The sequence below is a fragment of the Aricia agestis genome, chromosome Z (assembly GCF_905147365.1).
Source record: "Aricia agestis chromosome Z, ilAriAges1.1, whole genome shotgun sequence".
Lineage (NCBI taxonomy): Eukaryota > Metazoa > Arthropoda > Insecta > Lepidoptera > Lycaenidae > Aricia > Aricia agestis.
Window position 1 is genome coordinate 39,828,963 of NC_056428.1, and position 24,815 is coordinate 39,853,777.

The window sequence follows — 24,815 nt, forward strand, 5'->3', positions numbered from 1 at the left end:
AGACTGGAAGTACTCGCCCTACGTTATAGCAAGGTCGGGGATAAAAAAACTAAGGGTTAAATGTACAAACAGTTTGCAATATTGAAAAATCACATTTTCAATAAATCTCAAAATATTTTCATGTTTGAAGCAGTTCGTGTTATTTCGATGAAAATATCAATAGAGTGAACTTGTTGAACCACTGATCTAGATTTTTTAGTTCTTCATGTTAAATTTATTGTATACATATAGGCTTCATAATATTATACAATATAGTTACATGAGTCATTCTAATCTTCAGTGAAAAATCTGTTACCTACTTGACAAAAAAGTACTTACTTTTAACAATCTTTAAAAGTACTTTTAATAATTATTCTTTTCGCACCCTACGGAACTCTAACCAGCAGATTTTTTGTATAGTGATAGGTTTTTATTTGTATAATTTAAGAGTAACATTGTCCTACAAATGGAACAATCAATATTTTAGAACAATTAAATCAAAGTATGAAATCCTTTCTATCTCTGTTAGCTATCAAGATTTTTCGCAGAAAAAAATGTACACTCCATACTCGCTCGATAGATGGTGTAGCACTCCCTTTATATCGCGGTATCGCTTGTTTGCGGAGTATAATTATTATGGTTTTAAAAAAATCCGGGATAGGTCGTAATACTCAATCGAAAGTAACATCGGTGCACGAATAACCTCCTGAATGTTCAAAAGTTGTTGGGCTATCGTCATAGAATTTGTACTTTGTAGAAGTACCTACCTGTTATTATCAATTAATTTTACGACCTAGAATATATACCTAGAGATAGAGAATGGGTGCTAAGCTAAGTACAGAAAAGTTTTAACGTGACCTGAAAAGAAAAGAAACCTTAAAAAAAGAAATGAAATCCCACCAAAACATTAAATGTAAAAAGGAGCCAAGCCAAATATTGCATAGCCATGCAATATATCTATCGTAAAAAGTTTTCAGATGACATTCAAGCCAAGCCTTCAACTTATTTTGTAATTTAAATCAACATTTAGTGAATTTATCAATACTTTTCTTTATTTTATAATTATTATAGTGGCTTGGAAATGAGTTTTGTTTTGGTGGGTAATATTTGGTATGGATGTTCTTCCACATTTTTTACTAATTGGACTTAATAATTTACAGATATTTGAGGAGGGGAGGGTAAGTTAGATGTGAGATGTATTTTATTTTACGCAATGTCGATTACTTTGATTTTTTTTCTATTGTCTTGTCTTTGGCTTATCGTGTTCTTTCCTTGAAATGCGTGGGTTGACTTCGAATGAGTCAATTTCAAGTGATGCAGTTGTTTGAGGCTTATTCCGTGATCTACCTAGAATACCTTTATTGGCGCCCTCGAATTTTACGTATCACAGTATACAACAGTAGAGCATATTCATACAAACTCACCGGGATCAATCAATGTGCCAACCGCGCACATAGCTTTGCTAACAAATAAGTATATAAATCAAAATATAAAAACATTTTTCAGTAGTGACTAGTGAGCAAGCTATTGACGATGAATAATGGCTAAGAACACTCTTGTCATTGTTAGCTTTCAACAAAGAAATAGATCAAAATCGGCCCACCCACGATGTCTGCCCGTGGGACAGACACTTAGGCTGGCCTCACACAGCCGGAATTTCATAATCGGAAATTCATATTCTTACAGATCGATCTATGAAATTCATAATCCGAAAAAATCAGAATGTGTGTGGAGCGTACTGATATTGTATGGTATCCGGTCTTTCTGAATTAATAATATGAATTTCCGATTATAAAATTCCGGCTGAGTGAGGCTGGCCTTAATATTATATACACAGATTGTCAGACAGACACGTCAAACTTATATCACCTTTCTGTATTCGTCAGGGGTTAAAGCTAAAGCGAAAACAGTTAAATTCATACCGCGAATAAATTTCGCCCGGCCCGACGCGCTCGCATAGTGTACACATTCAGACATTTTGTACGAAGATAAGACGTATTCTACTGTTCTATACTGTGGTCTGTGGTCAATGAAATCGAGGGTTAAAAATTTTAGAGTATAAAGCGAAAAAAACACTTGTAAGTACTCTGTTCAAATATTTTTCATTAGTTCTCTTTTTTTGGTAAATTCAATGTTTTTCGATGGATTTATGTTCAATGCATTGTAGATTGGTTATTTTTTGTTTTCGTTTCATCAGCTGGAGAATTGGAAATGCAGGTATAAATAATTGTTTAACTATTTTCATAAAAATGTTGTCCATTATTGTAGTATCAGGGGTCAGTGATAAGATTTGATTATTTTTGACCTATGGACAACATTATTTCTAGATAAGTTTAAAGGATTGTTTTAAGATACAGTCGGAAGTTGTGATTCTGTATATAAATGTTTTAATATTATGTTTTGTGTCAGAAAAAAGTCGAGCAAGTTATTTTTATAAGTAAGTTGAGATATTTTCCAACAAGTAGTAAAAGGCTGGGCTTCTTCCGAGGGAAACCCCAGCTAGGATAATAATATTATGTGGAGATTTAGATGACGATTTTAAGCACCTCGTTTGAAATTCGAACACCTCACCTACGAATTTCGAACGATGGATTCGGAGTTCGAATCCCACGCCACAATATGATGAATTTAATTTTACAGACGCGCTAGATAGACGTTATGTCAATAGATCATTAATAATTAATAAATAATCATAAATCAATCAAACTCTTAATCCTTATCGACGCAACGCGATGGTCTCTTATGTTCATACGTCTTCATACCCATATGTGTGCTTATGAAAATCGAGCCGGTCATTTCTATACTTCAATGCAAGCGAATATAATATTATACATATACATCTTTCAATATTAATTACATGTTTAAAACTGAAATTCTTATGATTTTAGAACGTTTGATGAGGCGCAAGGGGTCGGACTCATCAAGACATCTCTAGACCATGGCATCAACTACGTGGAAACGGGACCATGGTATGGACAAGGGACCTCAGAACTAACCATCGGAAAGGTAACTTTCCTCTTTTCTGTCTTCCTAACTCCTAAGAGATTGAATTGAGAACTTGAAATTGTAAGTCTGCGGTCGCTCTAACACTATAGATATATTCGTTGAAGTGCCAATACCAACTGTAGGTGCTTTTTTATAGGAAAAGGAAAAAACGATTAACTTTTTAAGTTTTATTTACAGAATTTACCTATAATTTCGAAAAAAATGTTTAGGAGGTATTGGCACTTCAGCGGCGATATACGATCCGTCAATTAACATTTTTAACCGACTTCCAAAAAACGAGGAGGTTATATATTCGGCTGTGGATATTTTTTTTTTGTATGTTCGACCACTACTCGTTTGTGAACCGATTTTCAAAATTTTTGTTTTGTTATATTAGATTTCTCTCCAATTTGGTCCCATTTTCACAAAAGTGGTGATCTGATGATGGGATCCACGAGTAATCGAGGGAACTCCTCAAAATTTATATGGAAACAATAAACATATTATGGTGATTTTGGTTTTATGAGAAGCATCCTAAGCATATGCTACCAAAACGCAAGATTTTGCATCAAAGTATACTACGGTTCCGAAGATACTAAGAGAACTCCGGATTCCTTATAGATACAAGTTTGGGGGTTTAGGCGTTGTTTTAAGAACTGAAAGCATATGCTACTATGCAAATTACATTCATCATCATCATCACTACCATGTCAGGGTCACCAATGTCACAACCAGGGCTCGGAACCGGTTTGAAAATACCGGTTTATTTCGGTTAAAAACCGGTAAATATATCGTTCTTTTATTTACCGGTTAAACAAGCGAGCGGTTTTTACGTAACCCAAATGGTAAAGGTTACCGGTTACTAACACACAAACGATTTTGAAAACCCAAATTAACCGGTTAATTCTTTTATCGCGCTTCTTGGAAATCTATTTTTATCACTTATCGCGGCCCGCTTGGGCCGCTTGGGAGTCGATAAGATAATTTCGCAATTATTTTCACCTATTTTGTTTGAATTTTAGAATGTTTTATTATTTTTATTTTAATTTTTAATTTAAAAAGAAATGTTAGATTTGACATACAGAGATCTAAGGGCCGGGACACAAAAACACGATATGACGTCGTATCGTGTTTTTGTGTCCCGGCCCTGAGGGCCAACGCTAAAACACGGGTGGATACGGGCGCGGGCGCACGCGTCAAAAGACCGCCGCGGGCCACGAATCCGCGAGCGGGCACCCGTCGCGTGCGCCCACCTCATTTAGCGCTGCTAGTATAATTTTTATCTCGAGCGTGTACAGTTGTGTCGAGTAGATTACCATGGATTAGTTAGTAATTAGTAAATTCACTGCGAAAAGCGTACGCCCGCGCCGTGTGCCCGCCGTACGCCGTAATTTAACGGCCGTAATAGGCCTCCGCGCGGCATTTTTAGGTAGCGCGCGCGGCTTCAAAACCGAGCACGTCACACTGATTATTTTTTAAGATATTAAATAATAATTTAAAAATTTAAAAAACTTATGGTGTATTCCGAACACTTCAAAGAATTCGCTCCCGTTGGAAATTTAACTTAAAGTTAATTTTTCAACAAATTGGACAAATGTTAACTAACGAAATTTTCTCGAACTTCCGTCCTCATTGTACATTAAAAAAAATGTTTAAATAATTTTCGTGAAAATTTTTCAGTTCGTGGAGCCCTTTTTATACATATAAGTACAGATCACGCCATAAAAGTTAAAAAAAAATCAATACTTTGTTTAAATAATAATTTTATAACTTATACAAAAAAATAGAAATCCAAACTTAATATTGTCAAAAAAAAATTGTTTCATTTATCATCACAATTGTTTTATATTAATGAAAGACATGTATTAACTAAAAAAAAAATCCGCTATTTGTTTACAAGAAAATTATAAACAAATGGACTATTTCAATGCTTTTAAAAATCTGGGGGCACGGCAGTGCCCCCGCCAAGTCGAACAAATTTCTTTTTCTTAACTTTATGCTCTAGAAAATATCATTTTTAGAATTAACTTTTTTCTTAATAACAATATTTAATTGTTTATAATCGTTTTTTTTAAATATTTCTATTGTTTAACCCTTAATTAGGCGCATCAAAAAACTCACACAAGTAGTCGCATGGGGTCTCTACTGACCCCAAATTAAAAATGAAAATTAAGTTGAAGAAATGAATAAAACGAAGTATTAAGAGGATACACCAGGGGCGAGAGAAATAGAAAATAGGTATTTGAAAATGTATTGCTGTCTCACCAATCTCAAGTCTCCCGAGCGCGATAAAGACAACACGACAAAAGTTCTAATAAAAGAACAGAAAATCTTCGATTCGTTGTCCGCTGATTCCTTCTCCAAAACTTAACCGATTTAAGTACTTTTTTCATGTTTTTTTTTTTTGTATTTGCTAGCCAGTTTTGTTTTCTGGGTGTTTGAACACAGAGGAAAATCTGGCCATTTTTTTGGGTTTTTGGACGTTCTTATCTTTTTTAATAATAAAATTATGAAAAAAAGAAAACATAGGGACATGCTTATAGTGGCCATAGATATTCAGGAAAAAAATCATAACTCTACCGGCATTATCCAGGGAGGAAACAGGGGACAGTGTTTGTATGGAAAAATGGCGGTGTGGAATCCTCTTAATTATGCGAATTGTTAGAATGCTTTATGATAATTAATCTCAATAAGCAATAACCTTCACTTGCCTTTATAAAACTAAAAAAATCAATCAACTACTGCTCTGTCTCGAAATCTCTTAAATATCACTATGGTTGTGATCGTGATAAAAAAATCAATTAAGTATTCAATTTGATGACCAGTTTTTTTTTAAACACCGAAGGAAGTAGGTCCTGAGCTAATACTGACAAACATATTTTCCTCATTTGTATGATTTGTTACGCATTTCTGGTCATCACCCCCTCATCATCATCATCATCACCATCCAGGATCAGGTCAGGGATTATTTTAGGCATCTCTGGGCTTTTAAAATATCTTGTCTACCGATTCATTCCCGTCACAAAACAGTGCATAGTTTTGAAGTTCGAAGGCTAGGCTCGCAAAAAGTCTTTTATCTTCAGAAAACTACCAGCCTTCAGCCTATTTCACTATCAATATTAATTTTAACAATAGAAATATTTAAAAAACGATTATAAACAATTAAATATTATTATTAAGAAAAAAATTTGTTTCTAATAATCATAATATTTTCAAGAGCTTAAAGCTTAAGAATTTTTTTTTAAAGCATCGAAATAGTCCATTTGTTTATACATTTTTTTATAAACAAATGGTGGATTTAGTCAATAGAGATTGACTCTGTTGAATCGAAATCAAATCGATAGAAAAGGGCGGTTAAATCGCCGGCACCAATGAAATGTCAGTACAAAATCGATAATTTCGATTGCAAATCCTTTACGAAGTGATTCGATATTTTTAAACTATCGATTAATTTTTGTTAGGTAACTTCCCTACTATTGTCAGTTATAATGTGTCACGCATATCATCATAAAACGCACAAACTATAGTATGTAATATGTATTATAGAAGGCGAACGGACAAGGGCGTCGCCAGCCGATGGCGCAGGGGGGGGCAAGTTGACTTTACCTACTACAGTCTACAATTCATACTTTACTCACTCTCTATAAATGAGAAAAGTAGGTATGAATTGTAGGTAAAGTCGACAGCACATGAAACTTTTCACTTGTACTACGAGCCTTACATCTATTACCAGATTTTAATATTATAGTGGTCGTTGCTTTTGCATTATATTTGGCAACGTTTTTTAGAGTCTCTAGGGGGGGCAGCTGCCCCTCCCTGCCCCCCCCCCCCCTGGCGACGCCCTTGCGAACGGAAGTGGTATCATATTTCAATCGTATAAGTAGCACCAAAGTCCTTTTATTATCTGTATACAATACAACATCTATTAGTAGGTATGATCACTGATTCAAGGTGCTTCAATAGAGGTTACTTTGTGCGTTAGTTTAGGGCCTTGATGTTAAAAATTTTGTAATTCGATACAAAATAGTATTAAAATTCGTTTTCGCCTCTCATACGTCAATATTCATTCATAATGTTTTCGATGTTCAAAGAGAAATTAAAAACAACAACTTAAAACTCTAAAATACCAAAAACAAAATCTTTTTAGGGTTCCGTAAACAAAAGGGTAAATATACGGGACCCTTTTACTGAGACTTCAATGTTTGTCCGTCTGTCCTTCTGTCTGACTCCAGGCTGTATCCCAGAAACCACTGTAGCTGACTTTTTGCTCGTTATCAATAATGGCACCAGGTAGGAACTTGAAATGTTCTCACAATCCTTAAATAAGTAGTATGTAATAGGTCTTTTCTCTAATAATTCATATTAAAATAAAGTAAATATTTAATTCCCATACAAAAAAAAAACACATTTTCCTATTTTCGCTTTTTAGAGCCTATAGAGTGCTCTAGAGGTAAGGAATCCTTCGTGCGCGAGGCCAACTCGGACTTGGCCGATTATTTTCCGTAATGCAGTAGTCGGTAGTCCCTATAGGGTTCCGTAGTCTGTACCAAGCGGAAGCATCATTGGTATGCCGTATGATGCGACATTGATCGAACCCTCATGTTGCTTATTGCTATTTGCTAACCTTGAGGTCCCAATTCTCAGTTGCAGGGGTACCTAAGGTCAAACTTTTATAAATGTAAGTATATAAAATAAGGAAGCAAATGAGCAAACGGGTCACCTGATGGAAAGCAACTACCATCGCCCATGGACACTCACAACATTAGAAGAGCTGCAAGTGCGTCGCCTTCAAGACTAATACAATAATTGAAATTATAGTAAGTATAGATAAATAATAGAACGAATAACTCTCATATTTTTTTTTGTATAAAATATGGCTCCAGTTACTGTAATAATACATATTTTTTACAGGTGTATAAGATACCTACGGCATTCGGCAACCAAAATTGTATGACCGACCCGTCGAGTTTGACATACTAAAAGTACGCCGTGTCCATTTCGTTCGTGAACTATTTTTCTGACTCAGTTACTCATCTAAAGTTTTAAAAATTCGTAGCCCTCATTGCAATCATATTTGTTCAATCAGTTTGTAGTTTGTTATTATTTTGCAAATTTTAACCATAAAATGAACTATTCAAAATTGCAACGAAGAAATGGTAATTGGTAACCAATCGATAAATGACGTATTAGTTATGCTTTGAAATTTCCTTGCAGCTCCCAGTATTGAAATTCTATTGAATTCGCTTGCTCAAAGGACTTAATAAGCTATACTATCAAATAATTTGTGATTTGAGGACGCATATGGGACTTCATTAGGGGCAACTGGCAATGCAGGCTTAAAATGCTATTTTCAGAATTACCTTGGTGACTAGGTAGATAGATAGTTGGAATTTATAGGTAAGGTACGCGGTTCCTAGTAGATACTGGGTATAAATAAAATAAAATAACTTAAAAGTTAAAGTCCACCATTAAAAATAGAGTAAAATGAACCTAAGAAAATATCCGCAGAGCTAAGATTGGGCCTGTGAAAGTTACAAGTACGGACTTGCAGACTTTGTTAATTGTTACAAAATTCAGTTTAAGTATTTTGTAATAGGATTTTCCAGCATAAAGAAGTATACTGGTGGTTGCAGCTTTAACAAAGCTTTAATAATATGCAGAAGAGGTCGTGTATTTTACTCAACAAAAGAATTAATTGACGCTTCGTTACTTAAAAAAAAGCATTCGTAGTTAAGGCCATCCCCTGAGCAAACTACCTTGACCATACACTTGCCGCGTTGCCGAGATCGCGCCGAATTCTAATTTTTTTTTTACTTAAGTACTTTAAAACTTAGATCAAAATTGACCTAAAAAAATCAAACAGGGAGTTTGTAGTTAATGAAATTGTCGATCTATTGGCGTGTGTTTCAAATAACCGTTATTTGTGAATACTAGGGAGATACTGAATGTATGCTTGAATTTAAATTAATTGGTGTTACTTTGGAAGCTGACAGTATAATAAACAAAAATAGGAAATTAATAACTATGAAAGGAACGTTCGTGTACTGGGGCCCTATTATGAGCTCTTAAATCCATTCACTTTACGCCTTATACAGTCAGATAAGGACGTAAAAAGAATGGATTTAAGAGCTCATGATAGAGGCCCTGAAGTCTAAAGATGATTGCTGTATTTTTTTTATAATAATTTTATAGCTTACAAATTATGAGTTAACAAGGCTCTAAAAAGTAAATTACGGCATCTCCGTAACAAAACAAACGAAGATCTTTATACCAAATTTCAGCAAAATGGGTCCAGCCGTTTACGCGTGATGTCGTGACCACGCGAAATATAACGTTTCGCGGACTTCGCCCGCGTTAATTAGATATTTCACAGACAAACTAGTCCACAATTATTATTTTTAACAAAAAATTAAAACCGACTTCCAAGGTAAAAACAATAATAATATGAACTAAAAAGTATTAAATAACTCTTACTCTATAATAGAGCCTTTTTCAGAATTCGTCTAAATCTCAACTATGTCTGTACATACTACAGTCTTCATTACTTTGAAGTCGGTACCAGCTAATTTTATCATGAGTTCAGTCATTGCAGAATATCTGAAGCTTTTGGGACTGGTACCGACTTCAAAGTAATGAAGACTGTAGTATGTACAGACATAGTTGAGATTTAGACGAATTCTGAAAAAGGCACTATTATAGAGTAAGAGTTATTTAATACTTTTTAGTTCATATTATTATTGTTTTTACCTTGGAAGTCGGTTTTAATTTTTTGTTAAAAATAATAATTTCACTCTTTTTAGTTATCTACAAGATAAGGCTTTATGCGTAAATAACCACTACGAAAGTTAACTATTCACATTATGTTACTGTAAGCAAAATTGTGGTAAATGCTTGCAGTTATCTAAGCGATGCTGCAATTTAAACACATTTATCTTTAAAGGTTCAGGAGTTCTGTTCAGTGCCTTTGGACCAAGAGACACCTTCGTATGAACTTTCTTTTATTCGTAACATATATTTAAGTTACTAGAAACAACATTTTAACCACTATGAGTCTCTTGAAAAATTTCAAGGATTTCCCTCGATTGCTCATAGATCCCATCATCAGCTCACCACTTTCGTAATTATTATACAAAATCAAGATTACATCCTATACAACAACACAATTCGTGAGATAAGCCCTTTCAAATAATTTCCCCCATTTTTGCCTTTCTCGATAAATGGGCTATCTGACACTGAAATAATTGTTCAAATCGGACCAGTAGTTCCTGAGATTAGCGCGTTCAAATGAGCCCTTTCAAATAATTTCCTCCATTTTTTTACACATTTTCCTCTATTTCTTTGCTCCTATTAGTCTAAGCGCAATAAAATATAGCCTATAACCTTCCTTGATAAATGGACTATCTGACACTAAAAGAATTTTTCAAATCGGACTTGTAGTTCCTGAGATTAGCGCGTTCAAACAAACAAACAAACAAACTCTTCCCAATTATAATATTATAAGTAACTAGCTGTCCCAGCAAACGTTGTTTTGCCATATATTTTTTATTTTTTTTGTATGACAAATAGATTTTGGCCGATTCTCAGACCTACTCAACATGCTCACAAAATTTCATGAGAATCGGTCAAGCCGTTTCGGAGGAGTATGGCAACGAAAACTGTGACACGAGAATTTTATATATTAGATAAGTAATAAGTATAGTGATACTCACACAGGGGGCCTTCTGACCGAGTCAGAATTCCTCCTGTGTGACTGACCGCTCAAACGCAGAATGCGAACGCAGAACGGTTAAACGCGTGACCGCTCTCTGTCTGAACTCTAAGGGACCTATCAGATATCGTAATACAACACGATGAACGCAACACTGACCGCTTGCACGCTTGACCGGGTGGCGTATTGCCAAACTGTATACTGACCCAGACCGGGGTTGCTCTGAGTTCGATCGCAGTTTGCCTTTATAGTTGAAGAGCAAACTGTATACCTATTCAGAGCGTGTCTGAATCGAAATACATTTTGCTTTAAAATACTTGAGCAAAATACATACGAGTCCAGACGTCCATACTTTTCGGCGTCTGGTGTAGTATGTAATATGGCATCGATAATTTAGAGCAAAATGCATGCGAGTGCAGACATATCTTATCTCTTTTATTCCCGCGCGGCGCGCTATCATGCCTGCCTTGTCTTCTAAAAATTAAACAAAGTTTTAAGTGATATTGAAACCTCGGAACAAGCCAAAAACTTCTTTGCACAAAGAGTTAAATATTGTAGATCAAAAAAAAATTGGTGTTCAGCCAACTTCTATTGCAAGGAGAAAAGACAGAGGAATAACTAAAGGAAAAGGACGTATACAGAGTGGCAGAGACGTAACTAAAAAACGAAAACATAATTTATCAGAAAATATTAATAAAAATCAGCCGAATGCAAAGAAACATTGAAAAAGATTGATGGTTAATGTGGTAGTTGTAGTTGATTAATGATTACATTTACTTTAATTATGATTATACATGATTACACAAATTTATGTATTAAAGACACTTTATTTTTCAATATCGAACCCTTTCTGTGAACCCTTTAGTAAGAAATGTAGTAAAAGCCAAAATTCGATGTTACAATACAGGCAAAAAACAAAAATAGTAATTATGACATTTTTCTGTTCTTGATTCATTAATTTATTTGTTTGTTGTTGATTGAAGGAACCCTTTATTATTTTCAGTGAACATCGATTACAAATAGGTACAATTTATTGTGTCAGTCAGTACATCTTTCTTATGAAAAATTAATAAATACTGTCATTGGAAACACTTACATTTTTTTTAACAGCCTGTACCTATAATTGTTACAGTTCAAATTTTTACAGTTCAAATTTTTCAAAATACTTACTCGTACAACGGGTTTTCTTTCGTTATAACCCAAAATAATTCACAATAGGTATGTTTTAGGGAAAGTTGTTCAGTTTCACGGATAGGTATAACAACCACACACAACAACATAACAAAAATATACGGGAAATTATTAAACACATTGTATAGGTAGTTACAGATATTCGCATGTCACAGTTTGCTTTACATACAAGCGAGCAAAGTGCATACCTACTCAGATTGGTCTGAGCTCGTATATACTTTGCTCCAATTTTCAATGAGCGCGACGTAGTTCAGTACAGACTATAGGCGTCTGGGTCAGTATACAGTTTGGCAATACGCGACCGGGTGACCGCTCTCTGTCTGATAGGCCCCTTACAGGTCTTTATTTCTTAAGTTAGAAACATGAAAGTTTATTTTTGGACTGCTGATTAAAAATGAATGGATAGGTATTTAAGCGTTTTTAGAAATTCTACCCCCAAGGGGGTGAAATTGAAGTTGAAAGTTTGAATGAAAGTCCGTCATTTCTTGAGTTAGAAACATGAAACTTTATTTTTGTGCTACTGATTAAAAGTGAATGGATACGTATTTAAGTGTTTCTGGTAATTCTACCCCCAAGGGGGTGAAATTGGGGTAGAAAGTTTCAATGAAAGTCCGTCATTTCTTGAGTTAGAAACATGAAAGTTTATTGACGTTTGTGTTTGACGTTTGCTTAAATAGGGTCCGTTTTTTCCCTTTGTATAAGGAACCACAAAAACAAAAAGGAGAAATCTATCCATCTTTGTTATTATACTATGTTAACGCGGATGAAGTCGCGGGCAACAGCTAGTAAACTATAAAGGTGTATACGCGGCATACCATATTCAAGATTCGCTATCTTTGTCTGTCATTTGACTTTTCCAATGTGACACACATGCACCTTGTAAAGTTGTTCGCTTTGTTAATTGTTCCTCTTGGCTGAAACGAAGTACGCTTTCAGGCTTTAAGCGACGTGCCTCGTGACACCTTCTTCGTCGGCAGCAAAGTGGGAAGATATGAGAAGGAGATGGAGAAAATGTTTGACTTCTCCGCCGAGAAGACTGAAGCGGGAGTCGACAATACCTTGCGCAGATTGGGGCTGGATTACGTCGATATCATTCAGGTATTCTTCTCTATCTCTCTCATGACTGTATTCAATTTATTAGATTTATTTAAATGTAATGCCACAAAACTGAGGACACCTTCTCCCTCCTTCTCACACACCATGTCATATTTCGATGACCCCTTGTTATAGTTTCAAAGACTGCTACAGACGAACCTGTGAGGGTTCGTAGGCCTGGAGGCGGTGACACAAAATTCTTGGTCTTTTGTACCACGTTCGATTAACGCCCACGCGTTTGGGCTGCCAGTGCGAGCGCTATGACCATCATTTTCCTTTTTGCCTTTATGTAATTATACCCCTGTAGAACCACCAGCCTGGTACAAATTACCAAGAATTTTGTGTCACCATCTCCAGGCCTGTCGGTTTTTTTGCCATTTGGCTACGGCTAACCCTATAAACATTTCCTATGTTTCCTCGATATCAATAAACGGCACAGAACCCCTCGACCAGAGTCCGACTTCACACCTGCCCTAGTAGACAAGTGGCTAGCGATTATCGTAAACGCTAACAAAATGAATGCGATTTGACATAAGCCATCGCTTCGCTAGCGAATACTAATGTCAAAACTCAAATCCCATACATTTAGTGACGTTGGCGTTTTTTATGTGTACAATGTTTGCTGTAGAAACTTCACTTTCTTTTGATACTACGTGATACTACTACTAGATAGGCAATAAGCCAAGCAATGTAGCAAGCCTGTAGAATGCAGGTTCAAAGGAATCGGTCAAGTGGAGCATAAACTACGGCGGTCGTAGTTTCAATGCCAAATCCATCTCATTACTATAGTGATCGATTAGATGCTATAGATGTTCAACAATAGGAATGGTCTTGAGTCAATGTTAAAGATGAGATGAGCTTGGGCTGGAGGCCTTGGACTGCAGCTCGTTTGCTACCTTGATTCTAACGACCACGAGTCACGTGACACTTCCTTAAAAATCCCTTTGCTTGTAGTATCCAAACTGAATTCCAGTAGGCTTAGCGTGGTCACCATAGAGGCGGTTTCTATCTAGGGAAGAATAGACAAAGAAAAGCCACCATTTTGTCTCTTAAATTTGTCAGTATGTCTATTATTTCTTTTTTCTAATATTGTTATGCTAAGCCTGCAGGCATAGGAATGCATACCTACTAGCGATAGAAATTAGAAAATTTAAATGTAGCGTTAAAGAAGCCTCTCGGCAAAAAGTCAGAATTGTTATTGGTCTTAAAAGAGCGCGCGGCGGCGTCTTGTATTGTTAGTTTCTATTATTATCAGTCGTAACTCGTGGGCTTTTATTTACGTTCTCTAATGATTCAATTTCGATTTCACAAATTATTTATAGATAAAAAATTCCAATTAAGTACGTAATTTCTGTTTGTGTTAACTTTGTTTTTGTGACGAAAATTTTAAATTATTTTGTACCTATATTGTTTTTGTAATGTTTGCTTATTTTGCTTCTGATTGTGATTCTGTTCATGATCATGTAGCGCAGACAAACTGAAACTTTGAAAAGTTCGCAATTCGCAAACGCGTAAACGGTGAAAAGTAGAATAGAGCTATGTCAAAATAAAACACTTACCTACGTCCGTTGTCCATTTGTTTTTGCGTTGTTGACTGGTTAGTATTTTGACCACAGATATATATTATACCACCACCACAGATAGATATATTCGGCATGTGTATGTACTTCGCGTGCCATCGCGTTACCAAACGATTACCAATTTCAATCTTTCAAAAGTCTGTTCTTTGGTCTGCGCTCCACCGTTATCGGAATCGGACGTCAATCGGAATTCTAGAAAATGCCTAATTGTGCCGTATTGGTCTGTGGAAATTAGACTAAAAACTTTGGGCTAAATAGTGGATACGTTTCTTATTATCGGTAAGTATTTTTATTATTAAATCATGTGTCCTTTATTTTAAAATCAATTATTTAATGTTAATCGTGTCTGGTTGTAGTTTTTACCATGAAATCTTCGTTACTGCGTGTATACCGCATGATTCATAATACATTGCCGCTTTAGCTAGAAAATTATAGAGCCCGTTCTGTTTATCCGCTATTGAGCGCGCAATGGTTATATTTTATTGCGCTGAGACTAATAGGAGAGAAGAAATAGATAAAAGTGTGAAAAAATTTATTTGAAATGGCTTATTTGATAGTTCCTGAGATTAGCGCGAATCTCAGGAATAACTGGTCGGATTTGAAAAATTATTTCAGTGTCAGATAGCCCATTTATCGAGAAAGGCTATAGGTTACATTTTATCATGCTAAGACTAATGAGAGCGAAGAAATAGAGAAAAATGTGGAAAAAATTGGGAAAATTATTTGAAAGGGCTTATCTCACGACCTACTGGAGCAATTTTTCTGATATTCGGCACAGGTAAGAATTAGATCACGTGAAGGATCATAGGCTATTTTTGTGGACTAATTTGTCTGTGAAATATCTAATTTACGCGGGCGAAGCTGCGCGGAACGTTATATTTCGCGTGGTTACGACATCACGCGTAAACGGCTGGACCCATTTTGCTGAAATTCGGTATAAAGATACTTTGAGTCCCGAAAAAGAACATAAGATACATTTTGTCCCGGAAAAATTACTGTTTACTGCACAATATACGAATTTTGATGGAATTTAGTATGGCAATACTTTCAGTCTCGGGAAAGGACAAGGGATACTTTTTATTCCGGAATATATACGGTTCCCGCACAATAAACTTTTATGATTCTCGCCTAAACTATTTAATCTATTTTCAATTTGATGAAATTTGGCATGGAGATTGGAGATACTAATTTGAATCTGGGACAAGGAATGTTTTTTGTCCCGGAAAAATGTGCGGTTCCCACACAATATACTTTTCTGATTTGCGCGTAAACGACTCAATCGATGTACGGGAACAACTTTAAAGTCCACGCGGGCGAAGTCGCGGGCAACAGCTAGTTAATCATTAAAGTGCATATACAATTAAGGACTTTGTGAAAATTTAAGTGCGTACCTGTTGCCATTATTGATTACGAGCAAAAAAGGCCAAAAAAATCAAGTTTGTTGCATGGGAGCCCCCGTTAAATATTATTTGAATTTTGTTTTTAGTATTTGTTGTTATAGCGGCAACAAAAATACACAATCTGTGAAAATTTCAGAAGGCTAGCTATAGCCGTTATTGAGATACAGCCTGGCGACAGACAGACGGACAGACAGTCGGACAGACATCGAAGTCTCAGTAATAGGGTCCCGTTTTTACCCTTTGGGTACGGAACGCTAAAAAGATGAGTGAATGATACAATTATCTGGCTCTGGCGTGTGCGTTGCCATGATTGGATACGCGACGCGCATGCGCAGTGAAATTCCTCATAAATTTTGAGGAAGCGATAGCGGAAGAGGATTTTTTTATTTTTATTTATGAGGATGCGGTAACGGTTGAGGAACCCAAAATATTGCGGAACTTCCTCATTATGAGGAAGCGGAAGAGGAATCCTCAGTAACCCTACATGAAACAGAGGAATGATAATGTTCGCTTTGGGATATTTTGTGACTCGGTAATTATACTTTATGTAATATGTATTTATGTTCCTGTTTAGTGATTTAGTTTAGAATAATATAATATATTACTAGCTGTCCTGGCAAGCACGTATCTTTAGATTTATTATTCATGTGTATATTAACTCGAATAATAATCGATTAAAAATCGATATACCTATTAAAGTGGCAAAAGAGACGGGGCGCGGTGATGCCTTCGAATCGATTCCGCGCGTACGGGTATTCCCATTAGTAAAGCGCTCTTGTGACGTCACAGTAGGTATGAAAAAAGTGACACGCTCGTGTTCATACAAATTGGAGTGACATGGCGCTTCTATCTTGATCTATTTCTGTGATTTTGACCTTAGCCAATCCAAATTTAAAAAATGTCTGAGTTTCGCTACTGTAAGTATATAATTTTATTGTGGTTAAAAAGTGCCGCCCTCCCGTGTGAAAAGATATTTTAATATTTAAGTAATTAATGCTCTTGAGTAATAACATGAATTAAATTTTGCTCGAAAATCGCATTACAATAATTCAATCCATTGTGAAAACGGTCGGTCTGTTTAAATTACGTAATATTTCGTCATATTTTCGGCGAACTAAACTATTGTATTGTCCTACTCTTAAGAATTATGGTCCCGAAATTTGAGTCGACAGGCTCAGTAGATAATAATAATATAATCTATCAACAACACGTGCCCGACCGGTTCGATCAACAGGAAACATCGCCGTTGTAATGAGGGGTTTACACGGGTGAGTATAGGTACAAGTTGGAACCGCGCGACACGCGACAACTGCAGACGACGTGTCGTCGCGACACTACTGGTTTCTATGTATTTCTCGTAATACCCTCCGCAGTTAGCGACACGAAGCTAGCGACACTTATTCATAGAAATACATAGAAATAAGTAGTGTCACGACGACATGTCGTCTGCTATCGCTTCATGTACCTAGCGGGCCTCCAACTCGTACCTTAAAGCCAACAACACAACTTTGAACACCGCACGGTGAAAATCGACCGTCTAAATGGCAATTCGGCTAGATCGCAGGTGAGTAGTCGCAAGGTCCCAACTTTGGTTGGCAATCAACTACTAGGCCCACCGCATACGACTGGTGATTAAAATCGACCGTGTAAAGTGTAAACAATCAGTTGCAGGCGATCGCCCCCGCATAAGGTGTTTCAGTGTCGAAGGAAATGGCTGAATAACGATCTTAGGGTCAATTCAGACCGCAACGCAACGCGTAGGTGCATTCTAAAGGGGTTCAAACATTTTTGTATGGAGCCTGGATTATCTAGCCGCCGGCCATTTTGATTTTTTCCGAGCACGCTAACATTGAGAACATAGAGAACAACAACAACATAGTGTTCTCTATACATATTTGTATAGAGAACACTTATACAAACAATAAATGTTATATAATTTGTGTCCTTTGTACTCATATGGCTATCTTTACTTCTAAATATCTCGGTAACGTGACACTTTAGGATACCATGTTAAATAACATTTTTTGTTTGTATAAGTGTCCTCTATCGTAGCCTCTATCCAAATATACCACTTTTATCGTGCTCGGAAAAAATCAAGATAGCCGGCGGCTAGATATGCCACAAAGGTTCGTACCCCTTTGTACTGAATTGACAGATTTCCATACAAATTTAGAAATGCATCTACGAGTCACGTTGCGGTCTGAATCGACCCTTAGTCACATTCGAGTTCAAACGGACGGGTGATGATGCGGCGTGCACACCGCACAAGCGACTTGTGTAGCGATTAGCCGCACGACGGAAGTCGACCCGTGTAAACCCCTCTTAAGCCAAATTATTAAAGAACCTCCAAATTAGATAATTTCACGACGTTCTTGACAACTGGGGTAATCCAAAAGCACAATATGACGAATTTTCCGAAGGAACTTAGCTTTGAAGCCTTATATTCAACTGGTGGAGATACCTATTTAAGCCGACCGATCATTCAAATCGTCGTAATCAATCGCTCAGTTCATTCGGAAACAATCTGCTGGGTTACAACGAAGCCCACTTTATTTTTAACAAGCAGAATCGTAGAGATTTGTCAGTTTGACAGTTTTGACAATTCATTTGCTGAATTGATTAAGAGGAATTGCTAAATGTGACCATTTTGGCCCCGCTGGACTATGGACTCTGGAGCCGTGATCAGGCCGTTTTTCTTTCAAAACCAAGACACCAACATCTGTCAGCGTGTGGTCACAATAGACATAACTACGTGTGGTCGTGGTGGCCACTTGCCAGATATCATTTTTCATTTATCCAAACTTTCCTCTTCGTAATTACGTTTTAAAAAACAAAGTTCTTTTTAAAATACTTTTAACTTTAATATCTAAGGGCAAATATTAATTTTTAATATCCTGTGCTTGCTTTACGTTGCATAGGAATATAAAATTTACATCCAGATACTTGAATATTATCAAAGTGAAACGAGATGGGTAAGTATCAACGAGACGGGACCCGACAGCGCTGCGTATTTAAAATAGAGATTTAAATTTGAACCTTACTCACCACACAATAAGAAGTACGCAATATGTGATATTACTATAATTATTGTTCTAACACTAATCTGAAAAATCTACATAATATTATTGTGAAGAGAAATTACATACTATTTAATATTATTATGAACTATGAAGTCCCGACTAAATTATATTATTATTTATTAAAAACTTTGATCAATTTGGTGTTCCGGAATTTCGGTGTACTTACTGTGGTCTGTGTCATAGATTACTATAGATACTTAAACTATGTCTTGTAATTTAAACGCGTTTGAACTATCTGTTTGTCTTCCTTCATGGTCTAAGTTGAACGCATTTCTAAGATGTTTGTTGTGGAGATACTGTGAGCCCTGGGAAGGGACACAGGTAGGTACTTAGTAAAAATCCCTTAAAAATTACAATTCCCGTGTGACAAACTAATTTTAATGAGCAAAAGCTTCCATCTCCGAATGGCAGTTTATTTCCATTTATTCACGCGTTCGCCGTCAATATCATACGATCACCGACTACCGAACTCATTCAAGTGTTATAAGCCTGTTATTAATGTTTCAATGATCTCCAAAAACATTGTGGTGTGGTGGCATAATGACGCAGATAATAATAGTTATGTATTACAATTTGCAATTTACAAAGCTTTATCGTAAGGGTACTTAACTGAGACCAGCGGGGCTAAAATGGTCGCTTTGAAGAATCATGATATGAAACATAATATGATTAATTTTTCTGAAATCGCAAAATGCAACTCTGCTTGCAATTCGTTTCTGTATTTTTGTACTGATTTGACATTTGTCAGTTCGACAGTTTTGACAATTCATTTGCTGAATTGATTGAAAGGAATTGATAAATGTGACCATTTTAGCCCCGCTGATGTCCATTTGTTCGACCGCCTGTATATAACGTATGAGTTATGACGTAGGTTACACGATCAGTTTTTCATCAATCTCATCCATCAATCTGATTGACGGAATACTGATGGTTATAAAAAGTACATTTTATTAAAAAATATATCAGTCCATCAATTCGTGGGTTAAACGATCAGTTTTCCGTCAATCTTTACCAGAATGACGGATCAGATTGACGAAAAACTGATCATGTAACCTACGCCTATTAGCTAGAGTCTAGACAGTAGACAGTACCAATTTTATGAATAGACATTTTAAAATAATAAATCTGGATTAACACCCTTCCGACGTAAGTCCGAGTTGGAGTTAGCTGGTGCCTGGTGGCTTTATGTTATAATGACGACGGCACACAACATGTCTATTGCCTCGATTGTCTACAAATGCGTGTAAGAAAAACCAACCCCAAAAACGGGTACGACACCGCGACCGCAACTCCACCAGCGGTCGTCTGCCTGGTGGTCGGCAGACCCCTCTTCGGAGGGGCGATTACTCGCCCCCCAGGCTGAACAGAGGCCCCAGTGCGGGCTTGTCTAGGCCATTCCTCTCCTTTTGTCGCGATGCGCGGGAGCACGTTGCGCATCACGACTCTCGCGGGGGCTCGGTGCAATGGGTGACGGCTTCCCCTTGCCGTCACCCTGAGCTCCCCATCTATGGCGGGAGGTTGTCGCCGTTGTGGGCGCGACGTCTCCGCCTGGGCCGTCTTCTAGAGTCGAGCGCCTCCCTTTTCCTCGTGCGCTCGGCCTCTTCCTTGGCAGTCATTACCTCCTCTGCGAAGTGTTCGACCGCCCTCCACTCCTCCTCACCGCACAGCATCGAGCGGATCAGTGCTGGCAGTGAGATGTCATTGCCAATGACAGCCCTGAGGGCCGTCCGTTGTCCACTCCAGGAGGGACAGGCCGTCAAGGTATGCTCAGCCGTGTCCCTATCCGCGTCGCAGTGATGGCAGCTTGGTGTTTCCTCTCTTCCAACGATCTCGCAAAGGTACCGACCGAAGCATCCGTGCCCGGTCAGTACCTGTGTCAGTCGGAAGGAGAGGGCGCCGGTCTCTCTGCTGATCCAGTAACAGCGTCTACACCTGTCTAGACCGTTAAATTTTTTTAACAGCTTCCATACATTTTTTTTTATCCATGGACGCTTCACACCACGTCAGTCTGGCCCCGTGCTAAGTAGGTACCTGAAGGACTTGTGTTACGGGTACCAGACAACGGATATATATTTAATACTTTTATACTTATATTATATTTAAGATTTTTATTATATTATACACATCCATGACCCAGGAACTTTGAAAACTTTTTGTTCCGTCGGCGGGATTCGAACCCGCGACCCCCGGCTTGAGCTACCAATAGCCCACCAACTGAGCCACAGAGGACATCATGATTGACACATTTGACATTCGGAATTTGATAAAGTATTATAATAATTTCATAGACCACGGGAACTTAATAAGTAAACTTGTTTCATGATAGAGATGTCTAGGCAACCGAAATAAAGTCTAGAATATTGCGAAGCGTGTCAACTGACCCCAAGTTATTTACACTTTCCTTGTCCCTACAGGTTCACGATGCAACCTTCGCGCCTGATATTTCTGTCGTCCTGAAGGAGACTCTCCCAGCTCTGGAGCGAGCGGTGCGAGACGGAAAGGCCCGCTACATCGGCCTTGCTGACTACGACATAGATCTGATGCAGGAAATCGTGGAGGAATCCGAAGTGAAGATATCCACTATACTCAGCTACGCCAAGTCCACGCTGTTCGATAACCGCTTGCAGAACTACACCAAGTATTTTAAGGTGGGTAGAAATTAGGACAATGTAGCCAGTAGCGGTGTTAGGGGGGCGAAGTAGCATTTTAAGTTGTATATCGTATGTTTAATGGTTCACATTTACTCCACAAGCTGTATAACTCGGACGTATTATAGCAGTATATACTGCTTAATGCTTATAACAAAATAGAAATTTAAAGTTTACCAAGTATTTTAAGGTGGGTAGAAATTAGGACAATGTAGCCAGTAGCGGTGTTAGGGGGGCGACGCTAAACGACCGCTCAGGGCGCCGGATAAAAAGAGGCGCCGAAGGCAAACAAAAAGGGGCGGGCGCTTGTGGCAGGGTGCACTACCATCACTCTGGGGGCCAAAGAAATTTCGCTTAGAGCCCTGGCTAAAACCTTTGGAAAAAATCTACAAAAAACCTTTTAAAGATCTTCCTTTGGGGCTTTCACGCATATTTTGTCACCGGTCACAATGTTATTGGTGGTATATTTTATCTCATTACTTCTATGTTCGTTACTGTTGGTATTTAATAAGTCAGTAACTATGCAGCCGGTATTCGCCCTTTCAAGGTGCAGAATTTACAGATATTATGATCTGATTAATAATTTTATAAAAACTTTTACAAATGTTTCTGACTTTATCAATTAGCATTCCAGTTACAAATAACTACTTAGGTTAAAGTACCTACCTGGAAATAGTTTCAAACTATAAAATTTAACTTTGATCAAATACTAATCCACCTGGTTCAGACCAACTTGAAATAACTGGGATCAAAGTTTAAGTATTAATTTTATTTTGTTTTTAGTATTTGTTGAAGCGGCAACAGATATACACAATCTGTGAAAATTTCAGAAGTCTAGCTATAGCGGTTCTTGAGATACAGCCTGGAGAGTAGAGATAGACAGACGGACAGACAACGAAGTCTAACGGAACGAAAACGGGACCGTATTACTAGGGTCCCGTTTTTACCCTTTGGGTACGGAACTCTAATTAGTTAGCAAACGCATTGAAAAATTTCAGAAGTTATAATCACTTTCTGAAATTGCTGATGATTTAATTATTTAGATTTAGCCCCACAGCAAAACCGCCTTTTTTTCAACTTTATTCCATGCGAACTGCTGCAGTGACAAAGCGACACGTGCGTTCGTCTGTTACCGACCAAGCAAAGCTTTTGGTGTATTAAAAGTACGTGAAGCACTCGGGGACTGCCGAAAACTGTTGCATAGCATCTAGTCTACAGGCATACGTCTAGTCGCATGCACAAAACACCGTGCTGAAGTCAGCCGAACTGAAATGACATTAGACGATGCACGCCGCACCGAAATGGGGGTATTAGGTTTATTTTCGTAACGTAATTTCTTGATTCGGTCGCCGGGCTCAAAGTCCGCGATAAAAGCTGTATAATAGCTAAATGGAGATATTTATCTTTTCAGGACAAGGGTATCGGAATTATCAACGCCGCAACTACAGGCATGGGTCTCCTGTCCAGCAAAGGCCCTCAGATCTGGCATCCAGCTAGTGATGATATCAAGGCTATCTGCCGCAAAGCCTCCGAATATTGCAAGGTAAAGCCTCCTGACACGACGAGACATAGGAACCCAGGAAAAGTTGGCATAAAGCTATTTTCAAAACCAGGAACAAATTATATGAGGTTTAAGGTTATATGGCTGCTGTTAAGCATTGGTGTTTCATCCCACATAAAATTTTTCGGGTTTTAAGTTAATAATGCAGTTTTGTGCTTTATAACATAAGGTTTACGACAGTGAAATCCATTTTTTTGAAAACCCACTGTAGCATGTTCTAGAGTACAAAAATGGTTAATGCTTATTCCTCTTAGTGAGGTTTTGTATACAGCATTTATGTACTATGTTTCTAAAATGATTTGCGCTTAAACTGCTGAACCGGTTTTCATAAAATTTTGTATGCGGATACTTTGAATCAATTAAAATGACATTAGATACTTTTTGTCCCGGAAAATGTACGGTTCCCGCGCAGTCAACAACAATGAATTTGGGATAAGATATCGATATTGAGTACATGTAGATATTACGTAAGGTTTTGGAGAAGGACATAGGATAATATTTTTTATCATGGAAAATATTCGGTTTTCACGCATTAAACTTTATTAATTTGCGTTTAAGCTGCTGAACCGATTTTGATAAAATTTAGTTAATGTAGAAATAATTAGTTTATCACGTGCAGAGTTGGGCAAAAAGTAATTAGTAATTTTAATCAGATTACAAATTAATCAGATTGATGAAGTAATTGTGCATCTGAAATTACCCGTAAGTTGATTAATAATAATATGTATAAAATGTTTTCTAATTATTTTAGTTTGCAATTAGATTAATAATTTAATTAGACTAACGAGTATTTCAATAATTATGCCCAATATCCAATGCTGGTAATTATAATAAATAAAAAAACTCCCACACTGATTTCGGGGCGGTGGCCGGTTTTAATAAAGCCAGGCCAGTTACGCAGGAGTAATATCATAGTGCCGAAGTGTGTGCGCAATACACAAGAGCACTCTGGTTTCAATGAAACTAGGCCAGTTACGCAGGAGTAATTTTTATAGTGCCCAAGTGTATGCGCAATACACAAGAGCACTCTGGTTTCAATGAAACCAGGCCAGTTACGCAGGAGTCATTTTATAGTGCCCAAATGTGTGCGCGATACATAAGAGCACTCTGCGGGAAGCGCGGGAAGGGAAGAAGAAGCGGGAACTCTCTGTACTTTTCCGATACATAACGTATCTGCATACCAAATATCATCAAAATCCATGTAGCGGTATAAGCAGCGGCAACAGATATTATACACAATCTGTAAAAATTTCAGAAACCTAGCTATAGCCGTTCTTGAGATACAGCCTGGACACAGGCGGACAGACAGACATCGAAGTTTTAATAATAGGGTCCCGTTTTTACGCTTTGGGTACGGAACCCTAAAAATCGTGCTCAAAGATTCCGTTACAATATACTAAATACATTATACAGCCCAGGGTTAAAAAGCGTTAAAAGAGAAAAAACAGAGCGTGTAAAATGTAAACTATGAAGTGTAAAGTTTGGACGTCGAAACCTCGTGTTGATCAAAGTCCGGAAAATGTTTGCGGTGAACCAACACGCGAGTTTTTTTAGCCTACCCGCTGATTTTAGAAATCGTTACTTCATG

At 37.3% G+C, this 24,815-nt stretch overlaps 1 protein-coding gene across 1 annotated transcript in view; it reads left to right on the plus strand.

Annotated features, from left to right (window-relative positions):
• LOC121739035 (L-galactose dehydrogenase-like) overlaps positions 1 to 24,815 on the plus strand; it is a 70,602-nt gene that overhangs the window by 31,212 nt on the left and 14,575 nt on the right. Inside the window, exons 2-5 of the mRNA XM_042131350.1 lie at positions 2,868 to 2,985; positions 12,800 to 12,961; positions 21,433 to 21,666; positions 23,078 to 23,209. Of these exons, the coding sequence (XP_041987284.1) occupies positions 2,868 to 2,985; positions 12,800 to 12,961; positions 21,433 to 21,666; positions 23,078 to 23,209 (646 nt within the window). The remainder of the gene's footprint in view (positions 1 to 2,867; positions 2,986 to 12,799; positions 12,962 to 21,432; positions 21,667 to 23,077; positions 23,210 to 24,815) is intronic.